This window comes from Sceloporus occidentalis, unplaced genomic scaffold (assembly GCF_023333645.1).
Source record: "Sceloporus occidentalis isolate IW3139 unplaced genomic scaffold, rSceOcc1.0.p SCAF_50, whole genome shotgun sequence".
Taxonomy (NCBI): domain Eukaryota; kingdom Metazoa; phylum Chordata; class Lepidosauria; order Squamata; family Phrynosomatidae; genus Sceloporus; species Sceloporus occidentalis.
The window spans coordinates 3,020,513-3,040,177 of record NW_028317030.1 but is presented as its reverse complement, the minus strand read 5'-3'; the positions used below and the strand labels follow the sequence as shown (position 1 = coordinate 3,040,177).

The 19,665-nt window shown below is 39.9% G+C and overlaps 1 protein-coding gene across 1 annotated transcript; it reads left to right on the top strand.

Moving 5' to 3' along the window:
* Positions 1-10,099: 10,099 nt before the first annotated feature.
* LOC149288654 (calcium homeostasis modulator protein 3-like) lies at positions 10,100-12,958 on the top strand. Its single transcript, XM_089491370.1, has 3 exons — positions 10,100-10,386; positions 11,033-11,288; positions 12,524-12,958. The coding sequence occupies exons 1-3, from the start codon at positions 10,100-10,102 to the stop codon at positions 12,956-12,958; spliced, it is 978 nt and encodes a 325-aa protein (XP_089347496.1).
* The last annotated feature ends 6,707 nt before the right edge of the window (positions 12,959-19,665 follow it).

Sequence of the window (19,665 nt, the reverse complement as noted above, 5' to 3'; positions counted from 1 at the left end):
TACCTAGTTTAATAGTGCTGCCCAAGATGATTGTCACTCTTTTATTACTTAGTCTTTTACTACTTATTATTTACTTATATAGCGCCAACAATTTCTGTAGCACTTCACTCAGTCCATATATTCAAACATTGTCATGTGATCCAAAAGCAACCACCGGTTTAAGAGGTACCGACTTCAACATAAAGAATTTCGTAGCAATAAACCGCAGAAGCAGAGAATGGGCGTAATTTGTCTAAAGTACAAATTGCGGAATCCAAAAAACTAAATTGTTGCTCAGTAACATATACTATATTTAGTTCAGAGGCGTATAGGTAGATTACTGCATAGACTAATTGTTTATAACAGGAAAGCTTTTGCAACCCATTTAATTTCTACTGAAGCGGAAGTAAATAAATATAAGTAATGACATCAGAGACGTATTATGGCTTAGGCCCACTTGGGGGGCAGTGCTTTTGGGTGATTAGGCTCATTGCTCAGTGGGACAGTTACAAATGAGATCTCCCCAACGGACCCATTTACATTATGGAGGGCCACGCCGAGCCCACATAGTACGCAGCCACGGGCTCCACACTCCTTTAAAGCACCGAGCGTCGGGATATACCCCAGCTCTCAGTGGGGGGCGGCGGCTGCCAAAGCAAGGTTGGGAGTGCTAATACAGGTCAGGACTAGGACAGCACCCAAGGTGAACCTAAATATTTGCCCCCTGAACATGTAAGTTGAGCTTTTTCAATGCATAGAAATATTACTCTAATTACTTAAATAGACATGTTTAACCCTTTTCCAACAGAGCTTAAAAAATACAATTAAATTTCACTGTTTCCATGGTTTCTATGGAAACTGAATATGGAGGATCATGGAAAATTTAAGAAAGATTTATGCCAAACCGAGAAGATATCACTGCACTGAGCAGGTTGTGGAGAAGTGGACAAGGCTCCCTGCAGAAGTGGTAGAGTTTGAACAGTAGGGGGATTTAAGCCTGTGCGGGATAGATGTACGACAAGGTCAAGGACCAACTAAGGTTTGAGGTTTTACAGCAACCAGAAGAATGAGGGTAGAGTATTTTTTTGTTCAACATTTATCAAGTTATCTTAAAAGTCTGCGGTGGGGATAAGTTTGAAATGTGATCTCATTATATTTGATAGAATGTTTTGTTGATTCCCTTGGTACATGGCCTGGTGATCCAGAGGAAAGTATGGTGTAGAGCGTTATGGTTTTGAACATCCGGTGGGATATAGACTACCATGGAGAGGACAATAGAACACAGAGAAACATCGGATTCTAGGGTTTAAAAGTCGAGAATTTGAGGCTCACCATTGGAATGGAGTGGAGGTTAACGCTGAAGAAGTGGACATTGTGATACGGAGCAGGGACATCTAGATGACAGTGACGTGGATAACGTTACAGTGTTACAAGCGCAGGGCAGGGTAAATAATGCTACAAATTGGGCAGCTTTCCTGCCTTTGCAATACGGGCTGAGGAAAAGGTTTTTTATCTGCTGTTTTTGGAGAACAGTCTTAACTTTTTCTGATCATCATAAAAATCCCCAAAAGAGGTGACTCACTCCAAGCAATTAAGTGGAACTGTCCCAAAACCCTGAAGTCTTTTTTTTGCAAGAAAACGTTCCATGCTTGCCTGTCAGTTAATCAATAATCCATTTTAAACATTAACTCTTTCCACTCGGCTATCATGAATGTGTTCCTTCAGGACAATTTCGGGGGTCGTTCTGTTGAAGGCAGCCATGTCGCATTAGTTTTATGGTTGGTTGGTCCACAGTTGGTCAACAGTAGGGTTGATAGTTCCCCACCCAACCCATGTCTACCCACAAAGCTCCTAACGTAGTGACTGAATTGGGAGAATTATTGTTGATGGGTGCTTCTGAACTAACAATTCCTAATTGCCCGCCTTTAGTATGATGTATGCCCTCCATGAAGTATGGGTTGTTTGTTAAAGGCAACGGGGCAGGGATGTGAGTCTTAATTTCCGTCTTTAGGGGGGGGTCCAAACCTCAGAAATCGATACCATCTCAAAATCTTGAGAAGAACATGTGGGGGGGGGGCAGGGAGATGCCCAAGGCTAAAAGGTGGATGTTTCTATGAACATGTGACATCATCAAAGTTTCATACAAACCACCATTCACTGGCAGTCAAATGAATTTGGTGTTTATAACATTCGATGACTCTAATTGACTCCAAAGCTATCCCAGCTGGATCCGTGTCTCCTGGAAATATGAAGCAGAGAGCGAGCAGTAATGACGGGCATATGTCAACATGAACACAGCGCCAAACGAAGCAAACTCCCACAATCTAGCTCCTGTAGACTACAATTCCCATTATGCACCACCATAGAGATAGAATGGAAGAAGCTGCCTACTCCTGATCTCATCCTCAGCGAAATCTAGCAGTAAATCGAGGACTAATATGACCAAGATGGTTACCAGATTCATTTGTGGTTCAAATAAAATATGTTTATCCTCACAAAGAGCTGATTATATGGAAATGTTCATGATTTCACACAAACGCATAAATGACTTTCCTTAAATATGATCCTGATTCCAATTTAATGTTCTTGCGGATAGTAAGTAAATACGGAATTGTGCCCAAAACAGCGCATCATGATATCATGTCCGGGGGCGATTCTGCTGGATTGTATCTCAGAAATCATACTAAAATATTTAATTTTGAGTACTTCGATGTGCCCTGTGCAGTTTATTGTGCCAGTTGTACCCATACACATCCGTCTTGAATGCTTTTTTCATCCTCTTTTCATACCGCTCAGTTGAAATGCCCTCGGTGCTTAAGAAGGAGAAAGGTTAGCTCAGGATAAGCACAATTTTCAACAAAACATAGCTTTTGATGGCAAATAATACCATTTAGCCCATCTAGTCTGCCCATTTTTGCTGATGTTACGATTGAAACCTCCATTAGTCCTTGGTCTCTTCTTTCAGGAGCCATATACCTATCCCATACATGTTTCAACCCCCTCACTTGTCAGCATCTGCTGGGAGACCTTTCCACTTATCTACCACTCTCTCAGATCTAAAAGAAAGTTGTCTGACAACAATCAGCAACCGAATCATTTTCCTGCTCAAACACCACACTGAGCTGATGCTTTATGGCAACGCTAATGAAGTCCGTTCCTCCATAGACTCTCATTAGTCAGAGTGTCCGACTGGGTGATTAAGACCTAGCCACCCTACTGTTCACCACAGGCGATCTCCGAGTAGAGTGCCAGTTTATCCAAGCGTTAAAAACATTACACTATAATTCTGCTTTAGATTTACGGTTAAGATCTAAATTCACGTGTGTAGCGTCCCTGCCTGAAACAGAAGGGTTTTTTGGTGCTGGTTTGATTTAGGAAAAATGTCATCATGTGGCTTGCCAAGCCTTAAGAAGAAATATTGTATCTATAAATCACAAGAAGTGATACCGGCATTCATAAATATAAATTTTCCCATGGGAACTCGGTGAATTTCACCTGTACGTTATCGCTTATCTCAGTTCGGATTACACGTCGGAGTGTAAAACCCGGCTAATTAGAAGGCACAGCCCATCACAAAAGGTACTTCTCATCGCGCCACAATGTTTAATCAGGGAACAACTCATACCTTTTGGAAAATACAGCATGATAAGCATAGCTGGGTGACTTCATTCCCATGCCGTGTTCTTATTAATACTTCTTTTATGTAAATTTTACTTTATCCTCACTTTTTCAGAAATCAAAGGGTTAAATGCCCCGCATGCCCGGACTCCCAGGTAGAAACCAGTACGGGAAGGTGAGAACTATGAGAGATTGAATGTCACATAATACGTGCGTTGCACAATAACAATTATTTGTAGGGTTATTCATTAACCAGGTTATGGCGTTGAATGATTGTGCGACGGCCAGAAGGAGTCGGGGCCGAGGAAAAGCTCCCTGATCCATTTTTATCCGTCCCATTTTAACGATTTTGGACACCATCCAGAGGAGTATTGTAAATAATCATCATCATCATCATCATCACTAAATACCTGTTGTTTTGGATTAAAACAACCAATCGGTGGCAGAAAAGTGTTCCCACTGACATCTGTGGGATCCTTAGACCCCTAGAAACTCACAAGGGGGGGGCAAGAAAAAGAGTGGTTGGGGAGATTCTGCGAAACCCATCTAAGGGGACAAAAACCATAATTTAAAGGGATCACATCTATCATATGCATTAAAGTGTATAAGAGGGCTGGGGTGTCCCTTTAAGTTAGTGAGTAAAGCATATAATTAATTAGGATAAAAGTATGAATTAATGGCAAATCTGAAAGTAAAATATTGACCTATATTTAGGCATTTAAAGGGTAAGATTTCGCCTACACCGACCATGCGGGCCACGTGGTGAGAATGAGTGACACATGGCACTCTCATGCCCCCTACTGGTAGCTGAGGAAATGACAGCTTTGCTTTTTTTCACATGGGATCTTTGTTTTTTTTCAGCATTTATTAGTGGATAATGAATTTATTTGATATCAATTACACTTTGCTGTCATATGATCACTGGAATTTCACAGTAGGGCCATGACAGGTCTCCTCCAGAAGGTCTGACTATTCTTTAATGTTCTCCAGGGTGACAGGGTGGTCATGGCACTTTAAGGCCAGTGGCTGCCTGATAAAGTAAACGCGACCGACGTATCCAGCCGTCAACCGCATGCTGCAGCACCAGATCAGTAAGTACCCGGATGAGAGAGAACGTCCCACCGGGCATTTGGTGGGTCATGTGACGCCCCTGCATGGCACCAGGTGGTTTTACACATTCCCTCATTCTGCCTTCACTGCCAATAACTGCAAGAACATAACTCTCTGGTTCTGTGCAGGGATATGGTTCAAACCAGCAAGGAGCAACTATCACCCCAATACTGCTTCTCATCAGCATTGAATCCTTTTTTTGTGACCGAAGCAGAAAAAATAAAGAGCCTGGATCAAAGCACTCCTCAACGTTTCTTAACTATCACCTTAATTTAATAAGCATTTACCCCGGTCATGTATCAAACTTCTCTATTTGTAGATAAATAAAATAGCTTCTTATGCCAGAAATAAAAACGTCCCAATATAAAATCTATATATTTTTTTTTTAACTAAAAGTTAAAGATTTTCAATTGTGATTATTAAATAGTGGGACATCCCAGCGTGTGCTAAATTGTGACTAAAGTATAACTTTGTCTTGAAACTATATTTGATAAGAACACCATGCCATGGAGGAAGATACTTTATTAGCATTGCCATAAAGAATCAGCTCAGTATGGGTAGGGAAAGTCACCTATATTACATATGACGTATTTGATCTCACTAATGATTTTTACTGCTATTTGTTTGAGGTGGAATAGTGTCCTTGCCCTACGATTTATTTCCTTATCATGTTTATAGTCATTCTGATAAACGTACTGTTAGAGAAGATGGTAATGATACAATATTTATTGTACATTTGTTTATTCGTTTAGTTATAGCGGGAGTTTGAGCATAGACCGTTTTTCTTTCTTTTGTTATCTTGTTTCAGATTATTTATTATATGTATGCTTAGGCTCACACATTTTTTCTTCTCTTAGCTCACAGATTTCTTTGAGCATTGTGATTTCTTTTCATCTTTGACCTTTTTACATGTGTATATTTTAACAGGTATTTGTCTTATTTTGGATTATTTGGGGACGCATCCGGACAATGCAACCTAAAAAACAAAAAAAACTTGTATGGCATTCATATACATTTCTACAATGTTTTTGTAAAGTGATACAACTAGTTTCACCGGTATTGTGAAAGGTCTGACATATGTGTCTTTTTTTAACAAAATGAAATAGTTTATTTTCATTCACATATAGAAAATGCCTGCAAGGAGAGGCGAAAACACAAATGACTGTACAATTTTAGTTGATACATTTAAATGAACAATCATTCTCTGCTGGGTTGCGTTGTAAATAATTCCGATATCTGAGAAAGACAGTCACTGCGCACCAACTATATTTCGGCTGAGTATCTGCAGAGCCAAGGTACAGTAAATTGTCTTTTCTGTTTTAAGTAGGATTTAGGGTTAGGGTTAAGAAACACAAGAAATGTTTTGGAGCTTTTAATTATTCTAATTATCTTTTTAACAATGTTCAATCATTTTAGACCCATAGTACTACTACTAGTAGTAGTACTACTACTACTACTACCACTTCTACTACTACTACTGCTACTACTTCTACTACTACTTTTACTACTTCTACTACTTCTACTACTGCTACTACTGCTACTTTTACTACTACTACTTCTACTATTAATACTTCAACTACTACTACTACCACTACTACTTCTACTATTAATACTTCTACTATTAATAATTCTACTACTACCTCTACTACTTCTACTATTACTGCTACTACTTCTACTACTTCTACTATTTCTATTACTACTACTACTACCAAATGTCTGGTAAAATATACACTTGTGCTTACAATCTAAATATGAGTGGGAAATGAAACCAAACGTGAAGGACTGTTGGAGGAAGAATTATTATTATTACCTTTTATTTATTAAGCACCATCACATCACGCCACGCTGTACAATTAAAGTGGGGCAGTTAACACAAACATAATAAATATACATTAATACCCCCAGACACATTAGGAGTTTTAAAGACCCTGCTCACTAGCTGTTATCTATCCTTATCGGACTTTTACACAAAGTTTCTGGCAAGAATGGGGAGGCTTTTGAGGGTCCCTCTCATGAGCTTACAATCTAAATGAATAATATGGGTAATTGAAAAAGGAGGCCAGAGGGGGAGGGGATCAGAAAGTAAACAGCAGAGTATGACAAAAAAGAAACAATGTCCCTAAAATATATATTTGGCAAATATACAGAAAAATATGCATAATTAAATAAAATATGAAATGAAATAATAATTGTTTGTAGATCTGCCAAAGTAGTCTAAATGAGGCTGAAAACTTTTTTTGGAATCTTCCAAGGGTCTCCTTACAACAAAGCTGTAAGAGGAGAAAGAAAAGGGAAAGAATGGTTTGATTGTAATGAATGTCTTTTGGAGAAGATGATCTTGAAAGTATCATGCAGATTGATGGTATTAGGAGGATGGGTTGGAAGTGTATCTGAGTTGGTGGAATATACTGAGTGTTAAAAGTTAGAATAAATTGGACAGAGTCTGGCAGAATGTAGTTGGGAATTCCAGAGAATATATACATGAAATGTAACATCCCAGATAGGCGAGGGTATGGGAAGCAGTGGAGGGACTGGCAAAGTGAAGATGAAGAGGGACAGGACACCAAAATCAAAATGTTGAGTCATTCAAAAGAATCTTGCGCAATATTCTGGAACTCCTGAGTAATGCCAACATTAAACACTTTTTTTGGAAAAAAAAGAAACCTAGCTATACTTGTCTGTTACGTACATGTACCTAAAAGTATTATATGCTTTTTATTTTGTAGATAACAAACTGGATCAAGTTTCAAAATATCTCAAGTCCCACCCTGAATCCAAAAGTAATTTGATCTATGCCTTATTGACAGCGACCAGCATGGCAATCTATAGGCTATACAAGATTAACTGTCCATGTTTGCCAGGGTACAATTTATACTATGGACTCATTGTCATGGTTGTACCCCCATTCGTATTCCTCTTTTTAGGTATCGTGTTAAACGGTAATCTTGTTTCTTTGGCTCTGGAATTTTCAAGACCTCAAGGTAGAAGAGAAAAGAACAAGCATGTCCTGAAGTAAGTCTTTCATTCGTTGGCTAATTTGTGAATGGCTTTCCCAGAAGTTGGAATTGACCTTCCGGCCCAAGTATAAACCCATCTGAAAAAGCCTCTCTCTCTCTGTCTGTTTTAATAAAGGTCTCTGTTCCAGTCGGTGATGATTAGAGCTCTCATAGCTCCTACGTTGTGGATTATTGTGAGTTTCCTCGATGGAAAGTCTTTCATCTGTGCCTTCAGTGAAACCTTGGATCCAGAAGACTTTGGAGGCTTTGGTAACTTCACAGGGATGGATCCGGACATATTGTTGGCTAAAGTACCTTGTAAGAATTTTGAGCTGCTACGCAATTCCAAAACCAGGAAGGCGATATCGAGGTTTCTTAAATGTATCTCACAGGTAAATGTGCCATCCGAAGGTGGAATTGGCTTTTTTGGACTAGTGGGAACCACAAACTTCTATCTGGTTGTAAGGTCTACAGATGCAGGATAATCATGAATAATCCATGTTTCTGGTCTTTTCTTGCTGTAGGGTATTGGCGTTTCGTTGCTATTGTCCCTTATCGTGTTGGCGTCTTTATCTCGTATTGTGAGCTCCTTATTCAATGTTACTTCAAAAATGCAATCCCGATACTGGAGCCAGTTCTCTCACATGGAAGAGAAGTTCTTTGATATTACCTGTCTGGCGTACAACTATGAAGTGGCTGAAAACAATGTAAAGAGCTACTTTGAAACAGTCGAAAGGCAGAGTGTCGAAAAGAAACATTGTGATGTGGAAGAGCACCTCATATCCCCAGGAGAGATGATGCATTACGTAGATCAGTGGTACAATTGTCGGCCACCAATCGTCTATGAAATAAAGTGCCAATAAATCCTCCCAGTGTTTATACCCATTATAACAATTCCAATATGTTTCTCATTGCAGGGGTGTAATTACTGTATAAATTCTGCTGTATATATACAGTAATTAGTAGTTACTGTATATATTCTGAGGCTAAAATTCTTAGTGGGTCAATTTATTGCCAATCCAGTGGGTGAATTCTCCCACACTAGCTTCTGGATTGAAGTACGTTGCCTACCCCTTCTGCCACATTCCAAAAACTGTTGAAAGGTTTCATTTAACAGTCATGGCAAGATATTTTCTTTGATCCCCCTAGTTCTATGGGTTCTTAACAAAGTGCTGGTTAAATATCATAATCCTGATCAAATTATTAAAGGGCTGAACAAAGAGATCTGGTCGTGTCTTCAAAATCTGTCCTCACGCTTTTCTTTAAATACACCCTTTCAGCCTTATTTAGAGAGAGGCACGTGAACACAGGCATGGTATTCTCATATTTATAAGAATAGTCCCGGACAACAGAACTGTCTTACCCACCTATTTCAGCAACATTCAATAAAAGATGGTATGCAGTCATAATGTATAGTGGAGTGTATAAAAAGCTTCTATGGTTTAAGTGTTTAATATGTGATGGATAAAACCAAGGATTTACATGTGGGTATGTTGACACAGAGGATATCAGTATGCTCTGGGCTCTGCAGAGAAGACCATGAAGAAGGTGGTGGACGGAAGTGGACATCAACAGCTAAACCAATGGCTCTTAAACTCATAAGGGAACGATTGTTCAAAGCTTACTTTTAATATGAATGAGAGCATTGCTGGAAGGTTGGGAGATGTTCTCTACTAATCAGTAGTGATAAAGCACACAAATACGAGGTATAAAAGCCTTCCATAGGTTTGTTCCAATCGTTATTAAATGTAATTTGAGTACCAGCACATTCCATCGCACCATGATCTTAACATCACCTTCGTACTTTGAGCCAGGTCTCCATTACAAGTGTCAGTTTGCCTATTCTATATAGGCCCAAATAAATCAAATGTTACAAAAGTGTGTCAAATACATCAATTGGGATCAAAAGGGAATAGTATTTTGTGATTTTTCTCAATTTGCAGGTTTTTTTTTATTATTTAGAATTATATCCCATATTTATACTCTGGATTTGACCTCTACAAAGAGCGATCCAAAATCGCCGCGATTCTCTTTGAAGAAGTCTTACAATAACGAGGCTATATAAGCAAACAACTATATTTGAATAGCTCATTTTCTTTCTAGCCGAGGGCAGCCGGCGTGGTTTACATCCCAGTGAGTAAAGAAGAGCTTTGAGCCTGCTTCTGCTGAAAGAACAGGAGCTGGGGGAAATAAGGTTAGCTGGCCCTGAGACAAAATCCAATTGCTGGAAGACTCTCCTCATTTACTACAAAGAAGAAACAACAGATACAGAATCTGACAGCGATGCCCAGTAGCCTCTGAAAAAGCCGGAATTAGTAAACATCAAGACTATCTTTTTCAGATTGAATTTAATTACATTTTTTTGAATTATTTTTTGTATAGCCATCAACGCAGCCATGGATAAGTTTAAGATGGTCTTTCAATATTTTCAATCGAACTCAGAATCGGTAATGAATGGAATTTGTGGAATCTTAGCCTTGGCGAGCGTTAAGATTTACAATTCTTTGGATTTTAACTGCCCATGTTTACCAAAGTATAACATGATCTATGGCATGGGGATTATGTTTGTTCCGCCTGTGGCTCTATTCCTCGTTGGCCTTATTGTGAATAGGCAATCGGTGATTATGATCGAAGAATGGCAAAGACCTACCGGCAACCGAAGAAAAGACCTGGCTGTTGTAAGGTAAGTACTGTCTGTAAGGTTTGTCTCATAGGGCAGTACTTGTAAAGATCAAACTTGGTCCAAGATGACCTTATCCATACTCCATGCATGATTAAATCCCCTTACTGTATCAACGTGTACAAAGTAATTTTGTTTCTTATGTTATTTGAAAACCTATTAGATTGACTTCGGGTCCTAACATTCTTCATCCTGGACTTTGTTTAACCCCTTTATGAATTTAATGGTTTCTATCATATCCCATTTCTCTCTTTTCTCTTCCAAGTTATTCATATTGAGATCCTTAAATGGTTCCTAATAATGTGTATCTTGTCTTTAAAGTTTTAAACAAAATAAAAACAGAAAATATGTAAAAGCGGTATGCCTGGGGATCTATAGGCAGGGGTATGAAAATGCACATCCCCCCCCCTTTTAAATTGGACCACAGCAGCAATATTAGGACCAAGGATTAGCATTAAGATTTTGACCCAAAAGAGATGATTTTTTTTTTCAATAAAATAAAAAAATATATTAATTCTACACATCAATGCAGATATTGCCTTCTGTTTTTTATTATTATTTGAATTAAGCTTTTATTTTGTAGTTTTAGTCCTCTAGCGAGAAACATGTTACAGGATATTATTTATTTTTCCTGCTTCCTCGCTAACAGGTACATGTGCAGCTCTGTTCTCCAGAGAGCTATGGTCGCCCCTGTTGTCTGGATTCTTACCACGCTCCTCGATGGAAATTGTTTTGTCTGTGCGTTTAGTGGATCGGTTGACCCAGAAAAGTTTCCTGGTTTTGCAAATGACAGCTCACCCGAACTGCAGTTTCTGCTCTACAAGGTTCCTTGTAAAGAAGATGTACTGATTACAAATAACACTTCAAGGAAAGCCGTTTCTAGATATCTAAAATGTTGGTCGCAGGTAACTTGTTATACTTGTCGAATGAACAGTCTCATCAAAAATGGAATGCTGTTATTCATTGTCTTTTTGGCTTTATAATGTGTAATTATTTTTAGGTGTTCGCTCTATTTTCCAACATAACCGATGATATGTAAATTCCTGTGTGCTGTCGTGTTGAGATGGGGGCATTGAGATAGGGACATTAACACTAACAGCACACTTTCACCTCATTTTAGGTAGCCGAGACTAAACACTGGAGCCCAACAGGTCATTCTTCAAAGCAGGGGCATACCTAGAGTATTTGGCACTCAGGGCGGATCCTGTATGTGGCACCCCCTCCACTTTAAAATGATAGGACACCCACAAAAAAGATAATGTTGGCAAGCATATTTATTTCACAAATTTGTGAACTAGATGTCAACTAGAAATCTGAAAAAAAAATTATTAACTACAAGGAATAAAAAACAACTTTAAATAAATAATATTTACTGAACATATATAGTACAGCATAACTCCTATAACTATATACTGAGCCAGACATTCATGGTGGTACAGCGTAAGCGCGATAACTATACACTGAGCCAGAGATTGAGGGTGGTACAGCATAACTCCCATCACTACACACTGAGCCAGACATTGACATGGTAGGCTTCTGCCCCTAAAACAGCCTGCCTGTGCCACCACTGCCCCTTAACAGCCTGTCTGTGCCACATCTGCCCCTTAACAGCCAGTCTGTGCCACCTCTGCCCTTAAACAGACTGCCTGTTCAACCTCTGCCCCTAAACAGCCTGCCTGTCCCATTTCTGCCTCTAAACACTCACTCATTCATGCACCCATTCAGCCTCCCTCACCCCTTTACCTCTGCAGTTTTCATTGGTCTGTGAGGCGGTCGAGCAGCACTGGGGCCACACAGATGTCTATGTGGCCCGACAGCCGCCTAACACGGGCACACAGCTTACCGTTGTGGCCCTCGCACACTTTGTGAGAAAACTCTCTTTTCCCGCTCAGGTTCCTGCTTCCTTGGGCAAGGAAAAAGAGCTTCCTGGCACGGTGTTTGAGGTCCTCAGCGGCATGCTGCAGGCCTGTATTAGGCGGGCCGCAAAGACATCTGCTCGGCCAGTCCACCGGGCAACCCCCAGATGAGGGGGATCACCCCCTTCCTTATATGTACTAATGATTTTCATAGCAGATCCCAAGGAATATAGACATTACCATGAACAATTAACTAACCTTCCGTTGTTTTGTGTGTTCTGTAGGCCATTGGATGGGGAATTCTTTTACTCCTGATTATACTGGCCTTTCTAGCCCGCTCCCTCAAGCCTTGCTTTGACCAAACCGTCTTTCTCCAGACACGCTACTGGAGCAACTATATTGACATTGAGCAGAAGATATTTGATGAGACCTGCTGTGAGCACGCACGGGACTTTGCCCACAAATGCATCCTCTATTTCTTTGAGAACATGCACAACGAAATGAAGGCTGGACATTTCACCCTAAAGAAAAAGAATGAAGATGAAGTAGACCATTTGCGTGGGATCACTGACAACGAGCAAGTGAACAATCTCTTAAAATCTTGGTACCAAAGCAAACCTCCCCTCTGCGTTAATCTTCCCACACTGCGACAGCATGTCAAAGCCAAAAATGGTACCTGCAACATGGAAGTCAATGCAGACAAACATACAGATGTATAATTTCACTGCAGACTGACAAACACCCAGTGTTCCATTCCAACAAATATATGTTGCCGCTCCTCAAGCCTATGATACATTGTATTATTGCTTCTTTTGACATCTTTTAAAACCCGTCAAGTCATATCCCGAATCTGAAAGCAAGCAAAAACTTCAAATGATGGTGAGAGGGTTCCTCTGACTTGGTGGTCTAGGCTGAGGAACAACATCTTGGTCCTCATGGTCCAAAAATAAGCCCCTGGTCTTGTCCATGTATGTTTAGATTCCTCCACTGCATTAACCTCTTTAGCTGGAAGGTTGTTCCATCTACTAATCACACGAAGAGATCAACAATAACACGAAGGTGAAGATATCCTCCACCCGTTACATATCAGTTAAATATACCAGTGTCCCCATAAAAACATAAAGTGTGTAATACTTCTGTAAAATACCGTAACGTGTCACTGAGCACTTTAAAGAAAAATCCAGTGATCTGCAAATGTCACAACAGTTCATAACTGACATGGGAAGAAAAAATACATAGAGGCAAAACATTACAAAATAATCATGTTTCAGCATTCCCTGAAGTGGCGGGTTAGACTTTATTTTATAGCTGAGATGTTGGCTTCAGATTTCACCGCTTGCATTCCTCCAGCAGTAAATTCTTGCTGTTAAGTAACTGATTTGAAAGCATGTTAGTGAGATAAACCTTTCAGCGTTTGTCTAGAACAGGTTCATTTTAGCCAAAAGCATTTGTATTGTTCTTTCAAATTTAATAAATCTTGAGTGGCTGTATGTGTCACTTGGTCATTACGAGTGAGTCTTCAACTGAGGACTCTCTGAAGTAATTACTTGGACTCTGATGGTTATAGCCAGATTAATACTGGGTAGCGTGCGGCCTCTCCTATCCAGCCGTTGGACACACTTACATCCTCGACGTCCGCTGGCCTTGCCAGGACTGCACCTTTGCCCCCAGTTTGGCCCTACCGTGACACCTTTGTTGAAGGCATGGTTGGACACGTGGTAGGGGGCCCTGGTAAGTGGTGAGTTTTTCAAGCAGGCACAAGCACATGTTATATCGCAGCACTAAGTGGCCGTTTTGGGACCTGTTACTAAGGTTGCAGTCCACAATCAATTTCACACCTAAGTCCCTCTGATCTCGAACTTTTGATCGCTTCTGGTCGGATAGTGCTAGAATATCAGAAGTGTTCTCTGTAAAATGGGACACATGGGTTGTATCGGGCCATAAATTCCAACAGGGTCTGGGACAAAACGCCATTGTTGGACCCCATGCGTATATCTTATGCATTTGTGGAACAATGCATGCCCATGTGACCAGATCAACTGACCGTAAGGCAACCCAACGCTATGGCCCAGGTTTCCTGAAAATTTGATTCTACAAAAAAACATACGATGAATGTATGAATAAATGTATGTAATTAGCATGTTTATGAGGCCAGTGAACATGAAAAAATCCTCTGAAGGATGTCAGCGTTATTTTTATTCCGTGTTAAACGAGAAGGATTTCAGTAGCTCATTTTCTGCGTCGATCCCACTGACAGCTGAAGGCCCTCGGACATGCGCTGATCCCCACTTTGGCTCCAGGTAAGATCCCCTGTATTGAGCTCCGTTCAAACTGGTTCTATGAGTCAGCCTCGGGCAGCGCTTGTCACCCTGAGAAAGAAGCTTGTTACTTCGAAATTACAAGCTGTTTTTTTTCAAAATTTCAGGGGAAATAACTCTCTTCTTCAAACATTTTAACTATCTCGCAATTTTTACGGCATAGTGGGACATACCTCGTTCCACTTCAAAGATACACGGCACGTGGGTGGTGACAGGATGAAACTGGCCACGGACGCAGATTCTTAACACTAGCTGTGGTTTATTATGCCAGCAATGAGACGTAGCTACACGAAAGATATTCCTCATCTCGAGATGGAACTCCCGCAATAACCACCACAGCCAGTAAACATATTGTTTTCTGTCCTACCAGTTGACGATACATTGTTTCAACACAAGTATAGGACCTCAGAGATGGATAGATGCCCTGTGTAGGGATTATAAGTTCATGGAAGTCATGAGAAAGGGAGGATAAAGGAGTGCTGAGATGATAAAGAAAACCAGTGCTTAGATGACGGGTGTATGATCCATACACCCCTCATCTAAGCACCGGTTTTCTTTATCCGATCCGGTGAAGGTAGGCCATGGAGAGCCATCAGTTCATGGCCATGAATCAATAAATGGAAGTGCACTTGGGAAACTGGTAGGAAGTTACACCAGAAGAGGTATTTCCGATGCTCTAGTAATATTAAAGCCCTGTGGCTATGGTCATCACTCATAATTACATCTAACAAATGCCTGGTTGGCTGCTGGCCAACAGGGCCACATACTTACCCCAGTGGCGGATCCGGTGCAGCAGTGTGCACCCACCAGCTGGATATGCCTAGCGGCACGCTATGTGAGCATAAAATCATAACTTTCGGCCTTAACGTGCCAGGGCTACTTCGTCATCGCCAGAGCGGCCACATAAAAGGTGATTAGCCATGGGACTTCTTAAAGCAAATTTTGCCAGCAAACACACCCTTCTGCTCAAGAGTTAATTTTAATGTGAATGATTAAACTAAGTATGACATTCAAGAGCGTCCTCCTCTCCCTTTGGAGATACGCACAGCAATTTGTCTCTTCAACAAGGAAGGGGCAAAAAGCTCTCTTAGCCATATTCCAGTAACATGGTTGGCAAGGTGACCATTTTTACCTGTTTTGGAAGTAGACGGCTATTAGAAACGTTGTTTCAGGCAAAGGGAATGACATTCAGGTGACCTTGGTGTTATAGACTATATGCAAAAAGCTTGATTTCCCTGGTGTCCCTTACGCCACTAAAAACATCCCGTCAGCAGCTATTTGTATATTCGATTTGCATTCCCATTACATTACGTCGCGTTTTCCACCATTTAAAAAAAATGCAAAATGTGATAGTTTCTATATGGCTCTTAAGTTAGCTGTGATCACTTTGGGACCAAAAAAATCTTTATTTTTAAGTTTTGTACAATAAGAAAGTACAACAATAAAAAACTTGGAATGCGCGATGCCATTTTATTTTTGTTGTTGTTGATGGAACTGAACAAATCTGACATTTAGGGCATATGAGGGGAATTATAGAAACTCTCAGCCAGAAGCAAGTCCAGCCAAACATAAAAAATTTTTAAAAAAAAAGCCTTTGGCAGACTTGTTCAATGTCCAACACACATTCAAAAAAATAAAATAAATACTAAGCCAATAAAGGGAACACAGGAAGGATCCAGTTAGGAACGGCCTAGTCCTAAAAAAGAAAAAAATATATATATTTTTTTTAAATGCATAATTTTTCATAGACCCCAATCAGTGTTCCCTCTAAGCTGTGCGCTTGTGCGCACGCACATAGCTTTTTTAGAGAGCACACACGTCCAAAAATTGTGCGCACAACAGTTTTTCCCAAAAAAAGAAAAAAATTATAATTTGTTTCAAACTTTATGCGGTGAGGATATTGTGCGCACAAAATTTTTGCTCTGTGAAAATTTTTGCACAAGAGAAATTTTCTGCGCACGCCAACTAAGAAAAATTAGATGGAACATTGACCCCAATGTGTTTTACTACTACAGAAACTGATAAATGTAACCAGGAGATATATCTGCTGCGCATGGTCAGTAGCTCTCTCATTGAAATCAGTGGAAGTAGGAGCAGTCTATTGCATATATGGATCCAACAAAAACATCTGGGAATCCATTGGTCCCATGGATTTCAATAGGAACCGAGCTCCCATTGGCTAGAATGGTAACGCTACGGAGCATGTGCACAAAGTGTACTGAGGAATGCATCCCACTCCCAGCAGAGGCAGCTGGAGGCGGAGTTAAATAGGAAAGAGGTTCCAATAACAAAGAGAATGACTGCATCAATTTGAATGCAGCTGAATGCATTGGAGCCAATGCAAAATGAACAAACATATATGTTTAACTGGGCTGCAGGGCTCTATATAAATCTGATGGCGCTATATAAAATGAATGAATAATAAATAATAATATAAGTAAATGCATATATTTCTATTACACTTGTTGTTTGGCAATTAGTGAAGTTGTATTGGAGGTATTATGTTTAAATGCTTACCTTGGAGAATTTAGACTCTGTGTCTAACTTTGTATATATATATATAGAGAGAGAGAGAGAGAGATACATATATATATATATATATATGTAAATATAAAAATATATATTTTTTATCCTACTTTATTGTTAAGTGTAGGGTTTGGGCAAATTTGGGCAGTTTAAGTGCTCTGTAACATGAGATATTCTAATACTATGAGAGTTATGGATGCACAGAGGTTTTTCAATCTTTTCTGTGCAGTAAACAAAGAGATTTATTTATTTTCTCTTTTCCTCTCTGGCAGAGGTAATCGGAAATGTATATTTTGCATGCAAACCATAAGTATGCGTAGGAAAATCTAACGAGGCTTCAAGGATCTTCTCGGTAATTTGCTTAAAATGAGCATTAGAAAGTCACTGTGTCATTAATGCAGCCCCACCTGTACAGTATAGATAAAAGCACTTCACGTAGCGCTTCGGTACATTAATTAGCACTAATTGGTCTCCGGAGGATGCTGATCACAAGAAGCCCCAAATTAAAAATTTACATTTAAATGTAATTAAAGAAACACGTGATGTCAAGGGAAACGTCTGGGTGTTTACTTGACAAAAATGTGGATTTTATTCTACCCATAAAGAAAAAAATAGATACAAAAATAGAAATATAGGCAATCAAGAATGGATAATTCAGTTAATAAATGTTCTATTTCACCTACTTTGAAAAGAATAAAGTAAGAGCTCTTGTAAGGTTTATTATGGGCTTAACAATTAATGTGTTGTCTAACTGGAACAGCACCTTTAAACCATGGAGGGTTTGATCATCTACATTGTATCCAGCTTATATAGCAGTGGAAACATGTTATACCGGAAACACTTTGGTCCTGGAGTCTGTTTTCCCCTCCTTATCTTTAAATAAATGAATAATTAGCAAAACTCCTGACCTCCGCTGTTGACTTCCATCAGTTCACAAATGTATTCCTTCAAAGAAAGGTTTGACAAAATAAGGAGCTGTTGTCTCTCCTTGTCCTGTTGAGGCTGCCTGGTTAGAAAGTGATTTGGCCTCTCGGTGTGGGTGACAACACCCAAGTGTACAGATTTCCGTGGGACAGTCCCGATTACAGGTACTGTCCTGTTGTCCCACATAGCTGGTCTGCTAGCAGCAGAGCTCAAGAGCTGAGGATCAAGAGCTGAATGGGGAGATCCTCTGATCTCTGCCGACCTGCCCAGGGAGCTGTAAACTCAACGGAGGTCCATGCTGCTGTAGCACCAACATGGCGATGTGGCTTTTCAGGTGAGGCAGGAGGTTGCCCATACCTGACCCTCCCCACTTTTGGCCAAACCCATTGCCATTGTGTTGCATATCATTGTTCATTGGATATGAGTGACATCATGGGCGTTGATGAAGAAGACAGCAATTTAAGAACTCATTGACTCATTGTTGACGCCCTTAACTGGGGTGGCCATTCCCAACATCTGAATCAAACTTTGACTCTGGATAACTGAACCTCATCTGATCTTTACAATATTCATCCTTACCCTGGTCTGTTTGGAGTATGTAACAGATACTTTTGTTTCTACGTTTGATACAGGCAGACGTTAAGAGCAGCTGGCCAGATGTGGCCGGCTTTTAAACTACCATCCATGCAAATGAACATTGGATTTGCTTCAACGTCGTTACTGCTCGCAAGCCTCGAGTGAGCGTGGTGGACCAGCAGACTAAATGTAGCAACATAGTAGTTGAAAACGTAAATGAAATTCACCTTTACAAAAGATTTCTGCCTGGTCTTTTGATATACACGGAAATGTATGTTTCTTTATAACTTTTTATTCATGCAGCTACTTTTATCCTTTTTAGTGGTGAAAGTATCACTTTTTATATTTCCCTTAAAAAAAAATATTTTTGTAGCTGAAGGTTAATAAAAAAAAGCAATTTTATGAGATCCCGTCTCACCGTGCTCTAGGCCTAAATTTCCGAAATCCTATATTTTACAGTTCAGAACCAACAATAAATCTATGTAACGGTCTTTCCAAATTACAAAAGGAACATAACCGTATTAAACCCCCTCTTTTTGTCACAGCATGAGATAAGCTCTCTTGACATGGGAGCAGCCCCCATAACTCCCTAACCTCAAGATTTCCAAGATTATTCCTCCCCATTAAAATCACCCTGCCTTTTTTAATGTAACTTTAGCTTTTGCAAGGGTTAAGTAAGGGACGGAGAGGATTTCAGGACCGGAAACTACTTGTTATGTACGTTTTCCTACTTTTCTGCCCCAGATCTCAGCTTCACTGAAATCTTCTGATTTTAATCTAAATATCCCCAAAACAATTAAACTGAGACATAAGCTATTGCTGTAGGCAATTTTGTTAAACTGGGTTAATTATGCCAAAAGCTATGTAGGTGAGAGATGCCCCGTTATTATGGATAAGTGCAAATCTGAGGTCACCCAAAAGCATAATGGGCTTTTTTCCCACCGTTCGCCTGTTTTTCCCCAGTTCTTAGTGAAGAATTGTACCTTGGGCTAAAAAAATGCTGCCAAATATATATTATTTCTCTTTTTATTTCTTCACATAATTGCATAATTTGAAAATCTACTAGAACTAAGTGAAGATAT

What these genes read in the sequence shown, in the direction of transcription:
- LOC149288654 (XM_089491370.1), top strand. Translation starts at nt 10,100, where the DNA reads ATGGATAAGTTTAAGATGGTCTTTCAATATTTTCAATCGAACTCAGAA. An exon ending in AAAGACCTGGCTGTTGTAAG is followed by an intron (nt 10,387 to 11,032) that starts GTAAGTACTGTC and finishes CCTCGCTAACAG; the next exon opens with GTACATGTGCAGCTCTGTTC. An exon ending in ATCTAAAATGTTGGTCGCAG is followed by an intron (nt 11,289 to 12,523) that starts GTAACTTGTTAT and finishes TGTGTTCTGTAG; the next exon opens with GCCATTGGATGGGGAATTCT.